This window comes from Mustelus asterias, chromosome 13 (genome assembly GCF_964213995.1).
Source record: "Mustelus asterias chromosome 13, sMusAst1.hap1.1, whole genome shotgun sequence".
In the NCBI taxonomy this organism is placed as follows: Eukaryota; Metazoa; Chordata; class Chondrichthyes; order Carcharhiniformes; family Triakidae; genus Mustelus; species Mustelus asterias.
In genome coordinates, this window is record NC_135813.1 from 8,071,320 (window position 1) to 8,086,601 (window position 15,282).

At 42.0% G+C, this 15,282-nt stretch overlaps 1 protein-coding gene across 2 annotated transcripts in view; it reads left to right on the plus strand.

Annotated features, from left to right (window-relative positions):
• Positions 1-601: 601 nt before the first annotated feature.
• camsap1b (calmodulin regulated spectrin-associated protein 1b) overlaps positions 602-15,282 on the plus strand; it is a 110,541-nt gene continuing 95,860 nt past the window's right edge. For both annotated transcript variants that reach the window (XM_078226279.1, XM_078226280.1), the window contains exon 1: positions 602-1,270. In XM_078226279.1, coding sequence (XP_078082405.1) covers positions 1,084-1,270 — 187 coding nt within the window. In that variant the 5' untranslated portion in view covers positions 602-1,083. The remainder of the gene's footprint in view (positions 1,271-15,282) is intronic.

Here is a 15,282-nt window from a genome sequence, read left to right on the forward strand (position 1 = left end):
CGGCCGCAGCCAAGGGGAGGGTCGCGGGGATTTGACGCGCGCGTCGTAGAACAGAGCCGGCGGCCGACGCGTGCGCAGTAGGATAGAACGGTGGGGCAGGGTGTCCAACGCGTGCGCAGTAGCAGAGAGATGGTTGTCAGCAGTGAGCCGGACGAGTCACGCGTGCGCAGTCGGACAGAGGCGGATGTCAGACTGGAACCGGACTGTTTGACGCGTGCGCATTGGGAGAGAGCCGGACTTCAAGTGAGCCGGACGTCTGACGCCTGCGCAGTAGGAGAGAATCGGACGTCTGAGGCGTGCACAGTCGGAAGAGAGCCTGACGTCAAATCAGCCCGACGTCTGACGCGTGCGCGGCAGAAGTGAGCCGGACGTCTGAAGCGTCCGCAGGGCAGGCGAACAGACAATCTGGCGCGTGCGCAGTAGAGAGGAGCTGGGTTTCTGAAGCGGACGCCTTGGAAGGTGTGCCGACCGACGCGTGCGCAGTGGAGCGGAGCCGGGTATCTGACACGCGTGCGCAGTATAGAGGGGGGAGTCGGGTGTCCGGAGGCTGAAGCGCTCGAAGTGAGGCGGGCATCCGACGCATGCGCAGTGTAGGATGAGGGGGGAGGGGCGTTTCTAACGGCCGCGGCGGTGCCGCCTGTCAGTGAGAGAGAGAGAGGCGAACAGCAGTCGGTGGCCGGGGAGGGAAAGGAACAGCAGCAGCAGGAGGAGCAGGTTGCACACAAAAGGCCAGCAAACCAGCCAGCTTTGACAGCAGCGGCTGAGCCATCATGACACGTTCCTCTTTAAAAAGATTGCTGACTGACTGACTGAAGGGGGGGGATTGCTCCGGACCGAGCCGGCCATTTTATTGTGTTGTGAGGTAAACTCCCATTCATTGGGAGCGCCCGGGGTGGGAGGGGGAGGCTGTAGGCCGCGCCTGAGGGAGGCGGCCACCGAGCTCGATTAATGCAGCCTTCGGACAGACTGGGCTGAAGTGCGGCGGAGGAGGAGTAAGAGGAGAACCACCCTCTGCGGGGAAAGAAGATCACCCGTTGGATATTTATTCTCTCGGAAAATTCAGCTGTTTATAAATATATATATATGGAGATGGTGGATGTGGATTTCAGTGGCTGCGGTGCATCTGGAGATAGCAGCAGCAGCGGTAGAAAGATGCTGGAGCTGTCTGACTCTGACTGCGCTGAGATTGTACCTCTGGAGCTGTACGATTCATCCAGGGCCAAAATAGCCGCCAATCTGGCGTGGATCTTTTCCAAAGCATATGGAATAGGTAAAATGGGCATTTTCTAAACGTTGATGACTTCGATGTGTTTGAATGAATGAATAAATAAATGTATAACGTCTAGAGTCTCTTCAGGGACATATCCAGCTATAGCCATGGACAAATGAATTGGGGGCGGGGGAAAACCAGGTTTGTGGGTTTGGAGAGACACGATTCTTGTGTGTGCATACATTTGCAGTGACATAGGCATTTGGCTATCGTCTTTAAACAAAAAACGCACGGCGTGAAGGAGGACTGTAAATGGGATATTTCAAAGCAGCAGAAAGTATGAATGGATCCCTCTCAGCATTTAAAACAGCACCAGGATTTGGGGATTAGCATCAGAGCTGTGCTATCCATGTGAATAGATTTTTGATTTAAGGGAAGCTATTGAGTTGGAACATTTGACTATAGTACTTGGCAAGCCTTCCAGTAGAATTCATATCTACAGTAATCAGACTTCCTTTAGACACTTTGTTTTTCTACCTATTCCATACTGGCGCAGCTCGAGGTCATATTTGGCCAAATAGGTGTATTTTTAAAGGGAAATATTCAGTGTCTAGAAAGAGATGTGAACCATAGGTGAGCAAACGCATTTGCCTACTTCAGTTTGGACATGAGGAATGGTTTAAAAAATGTAGAACTATTAAGGCGATAGCAAGGCTGACTTCCTTTTCAAATGGGGATGCATACATGTATAAACACACAGCTAGATTTTTATGCAGGGGAAGAACGACTATGGAAGTGTTATTATGGTACTGGACTTTCAAACCTAGAGAGATCATAGTTCACATTCCACAGTGGAGAGTTGCATGGAATTTATAACCGAAACATTCAGCCGACTAAGTCTGTTTTATACTCTACAAGCCACTGGAAAATTAAGATACTGCAAACTTTTGCCCTTTTGTTTAAAGGAGGTTCCTGTCATGCTACCTTGACTTTAACCATTTCAGCATATCTTTCGATTCCTTTCCCCATCAGAACTTGTCTAGCTTCCTCTTAAGTACAGCTTTGCAATTTGCCTGAACAACAACTTGCCTGAACAACAACTTGCAGCAAAACAATCAAAGGTGCTTCATAGACGCATTGTCCAATAAGATTTGGCAGTTAGTTATGGTAGATGTTAGGGCAGTTAAGATGGGTCTTAAAGTATACCTAAAGGAAGAAAGAAAGAGTGGTGGATAATGAGAGAATTTCAGAACCTTGGGCTCGGATACTGTTGGAGCAATTAAAATTGGGTATGAGCAGGAGGCCAGAATTGGGGGAGTGTAGAGATCTTGGAGGGCTGTAAGACTGGCAAGATTACAAAGATCGGGAGAGAAGAGGCATTTGAAAAGAAAGTTTTATAATCGAGGAGTTGCTTAACCAGGAGCAAATGTAGGTCAGCAAACACGAGACGATGACTGGATGTAACTCAAAGTTTTGCTGAAGTCTTCTTGGGCAGTCCCTCAGGATTGAGGGTGATTTGCCCCCTGTCTGCTCCCCCCCCCTTGATTATAATCCTCGATTCCCTTGTCTTTTAAAAAATTATCTAACCGAGCCTTGAATGAATTCAATAACCAGGCCTCCGCGGCTTTCTGGGGAAGAAAATTCCACAAACTAACAATACTCCAAGGTAATAAATTCTAATTTAATCTCATCTGAAAAGGGAGACCTCTTGTTTTGAAACTGTGTCCCCTAGTTCTCATCTCTCCTGGTATCCACCCTATCAATTCCCCTCAGGATCTTTGTGTTTCAATAAGATCACCTCTAGTTCTTCTAAATTCCAATGGGTATAAGCCCAATCTGTTCGACTTTCTTTCATATGATGAGCCCTTTTATCCCCAGGAATGAGTCACGTGAACTTGCTCTATCCTGCTCCTAATGCAATTATATCCTTTTTCAAAATAAGGAGACCAAACATTGTATTCCAGATGTGGTTTCACTAAGGACCTGTACAGTTGCAGATATATACACACACACCTATACAAATGACATGTCCTGCCCAGTGGAGCTGGTTTTGATTGATTAGCACCTTGATGCTGGTCATGTTGACTTGGGAGGGGATGTTGTTGGACAATCTTTCTTGTTACCATATGTGGAGGATCTTACAAAGGCACCTCTGATGGTACTTCTCCAGTGTTTTGATGTGCCTGCTGTAGGCTGTCCAAGTCTCTGAAGTGTATAGGAATGAGGGGATCACTGCAACCTGGGTAAACCATGACCATAGCCAACTCGTTCCGATACTTCCACAATTAAATCATAGAAATCATCATAGAAACCCTACAGTACAGAAAGAGGCCATTCGGCCCATCGAGTCTGCACCCACCACAATCCCACCCAGGCCCTACCCCCATATCCCTACATATTTTGCCCACTAATCTCTCTAACCTACGCATCTCAGGACTCTAAGGGGCAATTTTTTTAGCATAGCCAATCAACCTAACCCGCACACATCTTTGGACTGTGGGAGGAAACCGGAGCACTCGGAGGAAACCCACACAGACACGGGGAGAATGTGCAAACTCCACACAGACAGTGACCCAAGCCGGGAATCGAAACCAGGTCCCTGGAGCTGTGAAGCAGCAGTGCTAACCACTGTGCCACCGTGCCGCCCATCTATAATCTATAAAGTGGATCAACATTTTTTTGTTTGGAATCTGTGCTAACTAGATTTTTTTCTAATTTTTGTTTCTGGATGTTTTCCTATTACATTGCTTGGTAAATTTTCATTCTCCTTCCTACCACAAATCTCAAGTTTGTTAATGTATAGTTTCCTGGATTTGTTCTAGCTCCCATTTTAACATAGGAATAGCATTTGCTATCTGCGCATCCACTGGCACTCTATTGTTATCCATTAGCATGTACAAGTGCAGAAGTTGTGAAGTGGAGTTCAATTAACCTGGTAGTTTGTGGACTGACAACGGGAGTAAAATGGCTGCAAAACTGCCAATTTATTGTTAAAATCCAACTGCTTTGTTAATCTCCTTTTGGGAAGGAAACCAGCTATGAGTTGCTCTGTGATTTCAGTCCCACACTCTCTGACTGTTAATGCCTTCAGGGTAATTAGGGTGGATAATAATTACTGCCTTTGTCAGTGTCACCCACATTCTTAAGAACAAATAAAAATCAACCACTCCTGGTTTTCTTGATCCCTTTAAAAGTCTTTTGGGGTCATTGCAATATTGATGTTTTACTTGAGGAAAGGGTCACTAATGTGAACATTTTGGACTTGCAGGATAAGTTAACTTGGAAAGGAATCCACTATAGTATTGCATTTACTGAAAGAATTCTTGTCAGTGTTAGACTTCGAAAGATCTATGAAACAACATAGTTCAAATTTCTACTTCTGCACCAGAAATGTTAATTCCTCTAATCTGCTGTGTACAGTATTTAACACAAGATAATCTGGGCGTAAGCAGTACCTGTTAGGTTATGTTTTTCGAAACTACTGCCATTTGTATTGTCAACAAAAAAAAATGGCAAAGCAAAACAATTTCTAAATTTTCTGGATACAAAAATAAATGTACCAACTAAAATGATAAAATATGAAAGTATGTAATATAACAAAAACAGTCCTCAAATAGTTGCATCAATCTTTGCTTTCATCATTACACTAACTGGATCATGCATCGTGACTGAGAGGATAATGTTTAACCACTATACCTTGGTTAATACTGCAGCCTTAAAAGCTTGTAAGGCATTGTTGGTCGTTTCCTTTTGGAATCCATTCTGTCCTGTCTTATTTCCTCCCCATCCATACTTGGCTTAAGCATCTTACTGTGACTCATTTGCTTTACCTGACAATATCTCTGAAATTGGCAGCTTATTGGGCAAAGTTGAAATACAAATGAACTTGAGATATGAATCTATATTAAGTTGCCAGCATGAACCCAGACCATTATTTCTACAATTTTTTTATTCCAGTTGTTTCCCTCCATCAATGAAGCAGAATATTCTATCTTAGCCTGACATGAATCTTGCTAGCACACCTGACTTTACAGCAGGGCTGTCACAGAATGATTGTTTATTCCCTTCCTAGGTCAGAATCATTAACCAATTATTAGCACTTCTACAACCGTCGTCCTCCAGGTCAGTAATGGAAATAAATTCTTCAATAATGGCCTAGATTTAATGTAATAGTTTTAGATGAATTATAAATTATTTAACATTCATTTGTGATGGAGATTTATTTTGTACGGTGGAATACAGTAACTGGAATCTTTTTATGTTAAATCCGTTCTGGATAAACGATTCACATGAACTGTTTAGCAAACAAGTCGTTGTTTCAGTGATTGAAGAATCGTTGACAGTTTTCACCTTGTTGCAGATTATAAACAATGAGCTAAACAATCTAAAACTTGATGTGGGAATTTATGTTTTAAAATAGGTTTTTCAAAAGTAAATCTTTAAAAAAAACCTCTTAAAGCAACACAATGTGTCAGCTGTAACCCAGCGGGCAACATTTTTGTCTCTGTATCAGAAGGCACTGTCTTATGTTCCATGCAAAAGACCCAAGCAAATATTCCAGGCTGACTCTCTAGTGCAGTACTATGGAAGTGCTGTCTTCCAAGTGAGACATTAAATTGCATATTCACTCCCATGACAATGTTTTGAAAAAAACGTAGGTGAAATCTCCTTCGTGTCTAACCAATATTGGTCCCTTAACCAACGTTTAAACTAAAAGATTATCTGCTCAATATCGCATTTTGACCAATGGGACCATATGTGCTCAAACGGGCTGCTGCATTTCTTGCATCAAAACATTAAATACACTGCAAATACTTCATAGGCTGTAAAGTGCTTTGAGATATCTTGAGTTTATGAAAGACACTGTATAAAAACAAGTGTTCTTCTATTTGTAGTATTGTCAGAAATGTACCCATCAGGGAATGTTACATTTTCTGTGCTGTGCCAAATTGCTTTTTTGTATTTTCATTCCAATTCAAGCAAATCAAGTCCAATTCAGAGTCTCAACAAGTTGAGACATTCCCGATCCAAGCTGACAAGACAGGGCTCTCACCTCCTGTCTTGGGCTTGATCTACATGATCCAAGCTGATTGGAGTAGGAATAGCTCCTCCTCCAAAGCTTGATCTCATTTGCATCTTAGCCAAAAGGCCGGGATGCCGCTTTTAAAAATTGCTTCAAATGAAGCTAAAATGTAACCTAATGACTTCAACCAAGCCCAGCATGCCGATACTACACTTGTCTTGGGTAGGAGAAGAAATGAGAAGGACAAAGAGGGAACTTGCATTTCTGTTGAGCCTTTACAACATTGGGACATCTCAAAATGCATTACAACCAATGGAGTATGTTTGAAGTGTGGTTACGTTTGTAACGTTGTAAATGCATCAGCCAGTGCGTGCACAGTAAGATTCCACTAACAGCAATGCAATAATTATCAGATTTGTTCGTCTGTTAGATATTGGCTGAGGGATAAGTATTGGGCAGGATACTGGAAAGAATTCCCCTGAAGTCTGAAAACACGTACCAACAGACTCGAGAACAGTTTCTTCCCTGCTGTCATCAGACTTTTGAACGGTCGTATCATATATTAAACTGATCTTTTTCTTCACCCTACTTGTAGCTGCAACACTATATTCTGCACCTTTTCCTTTTCCCCGATGTACATCATGAGCGGTGTGTTTTACCTGTATAGCATGCAGAAACAGTTGTATATAATAATTCAGCTTCCACTGTAATCCAATGTGTATGTCTCAATTTTTATTTGACTTGCTGTTAAAAGTTGAATGATGAGATTTGCTTAATTTTATTATTGTCACATGTATTGGGATACAGTGAAAAGTATTGTTTCTTGTGTGCTGTCCAGTCAAAACATACCGTTCATAAACTACATAGGCGAAAAGGATAAAGTATGAAGCTTTTGAATAATCTTCTTCCATATCCTTTTCATCACAAAAGCATCCTTTTCCCACCATAATATTGTCTACCCCTGCCCGTAACACTGTTAAAAACCCTCCTGTACGCCTTTGTGACTTCCAGACTCTGCAAGTCCCATCCTTTACTGTCTAAACTCCAGCTGGTCCGAAGTTCTGCCGCTTGTATCTTATCGTTACAGAGTGGAGGAGTTGAAGAGCAGTTGAGTGTTGGAAACAAATGTACACTTGATATGGATATGGTCAATTGCTCGAGTATTCTTTTATTTAGGGGTTTGGTGAGTGGTAAGTTATAAATAATTAGACAATGTATTTGGCTGTTAACTTCATTGAATTTAAGTTGATGACAATCTGAAATCAAATCTGAATGAAACGTTTGACTCTTTCATTTGTGAATAAGGCTGCAGTGATGTAATTTTGTTTAAATTATTTATGTTGTATCTGTTGGGAGAAGCAAGGGGATTGTAGTGGAAAGATAAATCAGTGATCCTGTCACAGTTCATTGCTTGGATTTTAGTGCCAGCACCCACTGTACCACTTGACTTTGTGTCATTACCAGATGTAATTCTCCAGTGCCCCGGTCAAATGGAGACCTTTTATAATTTGAAATTACTAATGTAACATGACACTTAGCCATAGCAAATATTACATACACTGGTTACATTTTTTTTATTTGGATAACAGGAGCTGTTCTAATCTGCTTGGATCTTGTCAAATATAAACATTTTTACTGGTATCAGACAACAATAACATACACTTCAAAAATCTTTGAATTTTTCACATGCATTTATGGGATGTGGGTGACGCTGGTTAGGCCAGTATTTATTGCCCATTCCTAGTTGGCCTTGGTGGTGGTGAGCTGCATTCTTGAACCGCTGCAGTCCGAGGTGCAGGGATACCCACAGTGTTGTTCGGAAGGGAGTCCCAGGATTTTGACCCAGTAACAGTGAAGGAATGGTGATGTATTCACCATGTCTTGGAGGGGGACCCTTCAGATGGTGGTGTTCCCACGAATCTACTGCCCTTGTTCTTCTAAATGGTAGTGGTCGTGGGTTTGGAAGGTGCAGCCGAAGGAACCTTGGTGAGCTCCTGCAGTGTATCTTGTAGACGGTACACATGGCTGCCACTGTTCGGTGGTGGAGGAAGTGAATGTTTGTAGAAGGGGTAGCAATCAAGTGGGCTGCTTTGTCCTGATTGGTGTCATATTTTTTTGAGTGTTGTTGGAGCTGCACTCATCCAGGCAAGTGGAGAGTACTCCATTGCACTCCTGCACTTTTGCCTTGTAGATGGTAGACAGCCTTTGGGGAGTCAGGAGGTGAGTTATTCACCACAGGATTCTTAGCCTCTGACCTGCTCTCATAGCCACAGTATTTATATGGCTAGTCCCGTTCAGTTTCTGGTCAATAGTAATCCCCATGATGTTGATAGCGGGGGCTTCAGTGATGTAATGTCATGGGGTGATGGTTGGATCCTCTCTTATTGGAGATGGCTATTGCCTGGCACATTTGTGGGACGAATGTTACTTGCCCATTGTCAGCCCAAGCCTGCCTATTGTCCAGGTCTTGCTGCATTTGGACATGGACTGCTTTAGTTTCTGAGGAGGCCTGAATGATACTGAACATTGTACAGTCCTCAATGAACATTCCCACTTCTGACCTTATGGTGGAAGGAAGGTCATTGATGAAGCAGCTGAAGTTGGTTGGGCATAGGACATCTGCTTGTACATCGCACCTGCGTTAACGGCTGAATCTCCTCTATTTCCTGTGAAGTATTTTGAATATGTTTAGAGAAAGTTCACAAGTATCTCCACTATTTTCAGTTTTAAAAATGTATTCTAGAGCAGTTTCACTAAAATTGTAACTCATGAACAAGATGCATAGCCATGACAATATTCTTAATATTGTAATCATGTTTAATTTTACAGTTTAAAGGTAACACTTGGTCAGTTTTTGAATTCAAGTTTAAAATATACACCCCAACAACTGAGGTCAAAAGGTTGTTCAGGAACAATAGTTTGTGTTGACAGTCTGTCTTTAATGTAAAAAAAATGCCCAAGACACACTGAAGGCTTAATCCTGACAACAGGATTTAAAATAAAATAAAAATATATAAGCAAAGGTCATTTAATGCTTGGTCATAGTTGTGGATTTTTTTGAGTAGAAGGCTTTGGAGAGGTGTAAGAATTTGGGGAGGGAAGTCGAGCATGCAGGGACCAAGCAGTTGAAGGCATAGCCACCAATGAGAACAAGGAAAATCTAAGCTTGTTCTGAATGGAGAGTGGTGAAGGTCTGACCTGTCTCCTGTCCACTTTCTCAGTAACCAATCTGATGAAGTCAAAGTAATGCATGTAACAACTGGACAAAAATGTAACAAACTGTTTTATCTGATAAATTCATGCCAGAATTCTAAACTTTGAAAGTGAAAGACTATAAAGCTTCGCACGGAATGGTGCTAGATGTTTACTAAGTAGATATGCACCTGACGTATGGTGTTCAAGGCGTTTTCCATTAACAATGGTGCAAGTGGCTAAAATTGTAGTCACACCTATGCCTTGTCAGCAATTTCTATTGCACCACTCTGAATGATTTGTGCAGTGTCAATCCATTTTCTAATTGATATTGGCTGACAGCACAAAGTTAACCCTAATAGGACATCAACTGACAATGTTACTTAGGCAGTTCAATGGATGAACAGGGTGAAAAATGTTATGTTGGACCTGTGCTTTGATTTATTATTGTCACATGTTTTGGGATATAGTGAAAAATATTGTTTCTTGTGTGCTATACAGAAAAAGCACACCGTACATAGAGAAGGAAAGGAGAGAGTGCAGAATGTAGTGTTACAGTCATAGCTAGGGTGTAGAGAAAGATCAACTTAATGCAGGGTAGATCCATTCAAAAGTCTGATGGCAGCAGGGAAGAAGCTGTTCTTGAGTCGGTTGGTACGTGATTTCAGACTTTTGTATCTTGTTCCTGGTGGAAGAGAGTACGTCTGGGGTGTGTAGGGTCCTTGATTATGCTGGCTGCTTTTCGAAGATGGTGGGAAGTGTAGACAGTCAATGCATGCTGGTTTGTATGATGGACTGAGCTTTGTTCACAATTCTTTGTAGTTATTTGTGGTCTTGGACAAAGCAGGAGTCTTACTAAGCTGTGAGATAGCCAGAAAGGATGCTTTCTATGGTGCATCTGTAAAAGTTAGTGAGGGTTGTAGTGGACATGCCAAATTTCCTTAGCCTCCTGAGGAAGTAGAGGCGTTGGTAGGGTTTCTTAACTACAGTATCAGTGTTGAGAAACCAGGTCAGATTTTTTGGTGATCTGGACACCTAGAAACTTGAAGCTCTCGACCATTTCCACTTCATCCCCATTGATATAGACGTGGGCATTTTCTCTACTACGTTTCCTGAAGTCGATGGCGATCTCCTTCAGTTTGCTGACATTGAGGGAGAGATTATTGTCATTGCACCAGTTCACCACATTCATCTCATTCCTGTACTCTGTCTCATTGTTGTTTAAGATCCGACCCACGACGATGGTGTCATCAGCAAACTTGAAAATTGGGTTGGAGGGGAATTTGGCCACAGTCATAGATGTATAAGGAGAATAGTAAGGGGCTGAAGACATAGCCTTTTGGGGCACTGGTGTTGAGAATAAATGTGGAGGGGGTTTTGTTAATATCCTTACTGATTGTGGTCTGTGGGTTAGGAAGTCTAGGATCCAGTCACCGAGGGAGGAGCTGAGCCCCAGGCCATGGGGTTTGGAGATGAGTTTTGTCGGAATAATTGTGTTGAAGGCCGAGCTGTAGTCATAATGGTGTTGAGGACGCCGAGAGTGGGAGGCACTCTTCTGAGGTTAGGTTATGGCACATTGTTCAAAATTAAAATCAAGACAAGTTTTTCTTATTTTAAAAATCATAGTTCCTCCAAACCCTCCCACCTTCCCTGCTGAACCCTGTAGCTCTAAGGTTAGTAGTGATGATTACCAACACCACGACTGGGATTGTTTGCTAATGTCCAAACCAGATATTAAACCAAGGATCTTCCTAGTCTGCGATTCAATTGCTGAGTCTTGAAGGTATTTCATTGATGACAGCTGTTTTCTCAATTACTGCAAGCTTCAGATGCTTGAAATGATTTGCTCTCACCATTGTTTTGAGTGATTTGTGAGGAAGGAACTGTAGGCACTGTTGCTAAGTTTGCAGATGATACAAAGATATGTTGAGGGACAGGTAGTATTGAGGAAGCGGGGGGCTGCAGAAGGACTTGGACAGGTTAGGAGAGTGGGCAAAGAAGTGGCAGGTGGAATACAATGTGGAAAAGTGTGAAGTTATGCACTTTGGAAGGTGGAATGGAGGCATAGACTTTTCTAAATGGGAAAATGCTTAGGAAATCAAAAACACAAAGGGACTTGGAAGTCATTGTTCAAGATTCTCTTAAGGTTAATGTGCAGGTTCAGTTGGCAGTTAGGCAAATGCAATGTTAACATTCATGTTGAGAGGGCTAGAATACAAGAGCAGGGATATACTTCTGAGGCTGTAAAAGGCTCTGGTCACACCCCATTTTGAGTATTGTGAGCAGTTTTGGGCCTCATATATCTAAGGAAGGATGTGCTAGCCTTGGAAAAGGTCCAGAGGAGCTTCACAAGAATGATCCCTGGAATGAAGAGCTTCTCGTATGAGGAACAGTTGAGGACTCTGGGTCTGTATTCATTAGAGTTTAGAAGGATTGGGGGGGGGGGGGGGATCTTATTGAAACTTACAGGATACTGCCTGGATAGAGTGGACGTGGAGAGGATGTTTCCACTAGTAGGAAAAACTACAACCTCAGGCTAAAGGGACAATCCTTTAAAACAGAGATGAGGATGAGGAGGAATTTCTTCAGCCAGAGTGGTGAATCTTTGGAACTCTGCTGCAGAAGGCTGTGGAAGCCAGGTCATTGAGTGTCTTTAATACAGAGATAGATAGGTTCTTGATTAACAAGGGGATGAAGGGTTATGGGGATGAGAAAAATATCAGCCATGATTGAATGGAGGAGCAGACTCGATGGGCCGAGTGGCCTAATTTTGCTCCCATGTCTTATGGTCTTATTAAGTTAGGAGCTGAAGTCTGTTTGCCATAGTTTTGCTGCTTGAATCATAAACAATGCACCAGATATGAACAATTAGAGAAGCAATCACTCCTACCCTAGTGTATTGTATTACATCTACTTGCATGGAAAAATACTTAGACCCCTTTATATGTGTATGCATGATACACAAGTATATTTCAGGAGGTTCTTCATTTCTGTGGATCAAGAATAAATAAATATTTGGCTGTCCGGGCAAGTGAACTTTTAGGCCTGTTAACTATTACCTTTAATCATCTGTTGTGATAAAAGGAGAGTTTTCGGTGTTTTTTATAATTTGTTTTGATTGCTAAGCATGATTTGGGCATGTGTTGGCAAACATGTTCTACCTTTTGAGCACTTTTCACTAGAAAAAGGAAAGTGACATAAGTAGCAGTGAAGCCACTGATCATGTAATATGTATACATGTTCTGCTAATGGAGAAATTAAAAATAGACGACAGCTTTCACCTTATTTTCTGCCATGTATTTGAATAGGTTATGTAATGGAAGGGAATGAAGAGCTAATTTAAAGTTTGACGCCACCTTAAATTCTAGCATAGCAACTGCACATTGGAAGAATACATAACATACAAGTGTCACTGTTCACATTCAATATTGAAATACTGTTATACACAGCAGTGCCTTGGTGAGTGATTTGTACAGTAGTTCAATTTTTGGGGGTTAATCAGTTAATCATTTGACTGCAAGATTAGTATAGAACTTAGCTAGTTCTGCCACACAATTATGACACAAAGAAATACTGTATGTCCCTTCCAGATGTTGTTGAGCTATATCCATAGCGTTTATTCTATGCATGTTTTTGGCACGTACCATTGACACTTGCGCGTTGGCATTGTTTAATTCCAACACCTTATCATTTTGATAGTACTGATACTTTGAGGTTTACTGTGTTTGGAAATAATTTGTAATAAACCTTGTAAGATTCATTGTGATGTGCATATAATAAATTATTGTCTTGTTTATGTTCTTCTAATGCCAATCAATGCAATCATTAAGGATAGGCAACAACAACACCTCCATGATCATCCTTAACACCGGTGCCCCACAAGGCTGTGTCCTCAGCCCCCTAAATTTGCTGATGATACCACTGTAGTGGGTTGGATCTCAAACAATGATGAGTTGGAGTACAGGAATGAGATAGAGAATCTGGTGAACTGTGCAATGAGAATATTCTCTCCCTCAATGTCAGCAATACAAAAGAGATAGTCATCAACTTCAGGGAACATAGTGGAGGACATGTCCCTGTCTACATCCACTAGGAGGAAAAGCTAGAACCAGAGGGCACAGCCTCAGGCTAAAGGGATGATCCTTTAAAACAGAGATGAGGAGGAATTTCTTCCGCCAGAGAGTGGTGAATCTTTGGAACTCTTTGCCGCAGAAGGCTGTGGAGGCCAGGTCATTGAGTGTCAAGATAGAGATAGGTTCTTGATTAACAAGAGGATGAAGGGTTTTGGGGAAAAGGCAGGAGAATGGGGATGAGAAAAATATCAGCCATGATTGAATGGAGGAGCAGACTCGATGGGCCGAGTGGCCTAATTCTGCTCCTATGTCTTATAGTCCTATTAAGTTAGGAGCTGAAGTCTGTTTGCCATAGTTTTGCTGCTTGAATCATAAACAATGCACCAGATATGAACAATTAGAGAAGCAATCACTCCTACCCTAGTGTATTGTATTGCATCTACTTGCATGGAAAAATATTTAGACCCCTTTATATGTGTATGCATGATGAAGTGGGAATAGTTGAGAGCTTCATGTTTCTAGGAGTTCAGATCACCCAAGTTTCTAGATGTCCAGATCACCAACCTATCCTGGTCCCTCAACGCCGACGCTTTGGTTAAGAAAGCCCACTAACGCCTCTACTTTCTCAGGAGGCTAAATAAATTTGGCATGTCCGCTACAACTCTCTCCAACATTTACAGATGCACCATGGTTGTATCACAGCTTGGTATGGCTCCTGGTCTGTCCAAGACAGCAAGAAATTTCAAAGGTCATGATGAAGCCCAATCCATCACGCAAACCAGCCTCCCATGCTTGACTCTGTTTACACTTCCCGCTGCCTTGGAAAGGCAGCCAGCATAATCAAGGACCCCATGCATCCTAGACATACTCTCTTCCCTCTCTTTCCGTCGGGAAAAGATACAAAAGTCTGAGGTCGCGTACCAATTGACTCAAGAACAGCTTCTTTCCTGCTGCCATCTGATTTTTGAATTTTACCTTGCACTAAGTTGATCTTTCTCTACACCCTAGCTATGACTGTAACACTACATTCTGCACCCTCTCCTTTCCTTCCCTGTGTGCAAGAGGCTTTGTCTGTATAGCACACAAGGAACAATACTTTATATATACTGATACATGTGACAATAAATCAAATCAAAATCAAAAATGCTCTGAACTTGGTTGGTAAAGTTTTCCTGTCTTGGTAACAGTCTATTACAAAAATTCCAGAACACCAAAACGGGTGTATTGCCAAGAAAATGCAGATGAAGTAAACAGCGGTTGAACAACATATTAGGAACCAGTTGCACTGTTGAATTGCAGCAGGATTCAAGACTCTTCATGTAATCAATTATGTTACAGATGTGCCTGTTTGGAATGGTGTTGGATCGAGTGTAGGTGGTTCACTCAAAGCTGGAGGTAAGATAGAACTGAGAATTGTCCGTGCTATTTTGCATGTGATCGAGTGCCCAGGGCTCTGGAAAAATATTGATTTGAAAACCTCTGAGTTGACATTGAAGTCACAATGTGGAAATTGGCCCTTTAGCTAACCCATATTGCTGTTCATTCATTACACAAACAGTAGTGTTTCATTTCAAACTCTAATTCCCCAAATGCTTTTCTTTAACCCCCTTCCCTCAATCACCTATTCTCAACTGTTGACACAATCTTTGCTTCAGTCACCATTTCTGGTAGTGGATTCCACAACTTCACACTGTTTTAAAAAATTCTTCCACTTTGACCTGAATTTCTTATTTTAAAAAATATTTGTGTCTCCTCATTCTTGACCCTCAATAACTGGATTCTGG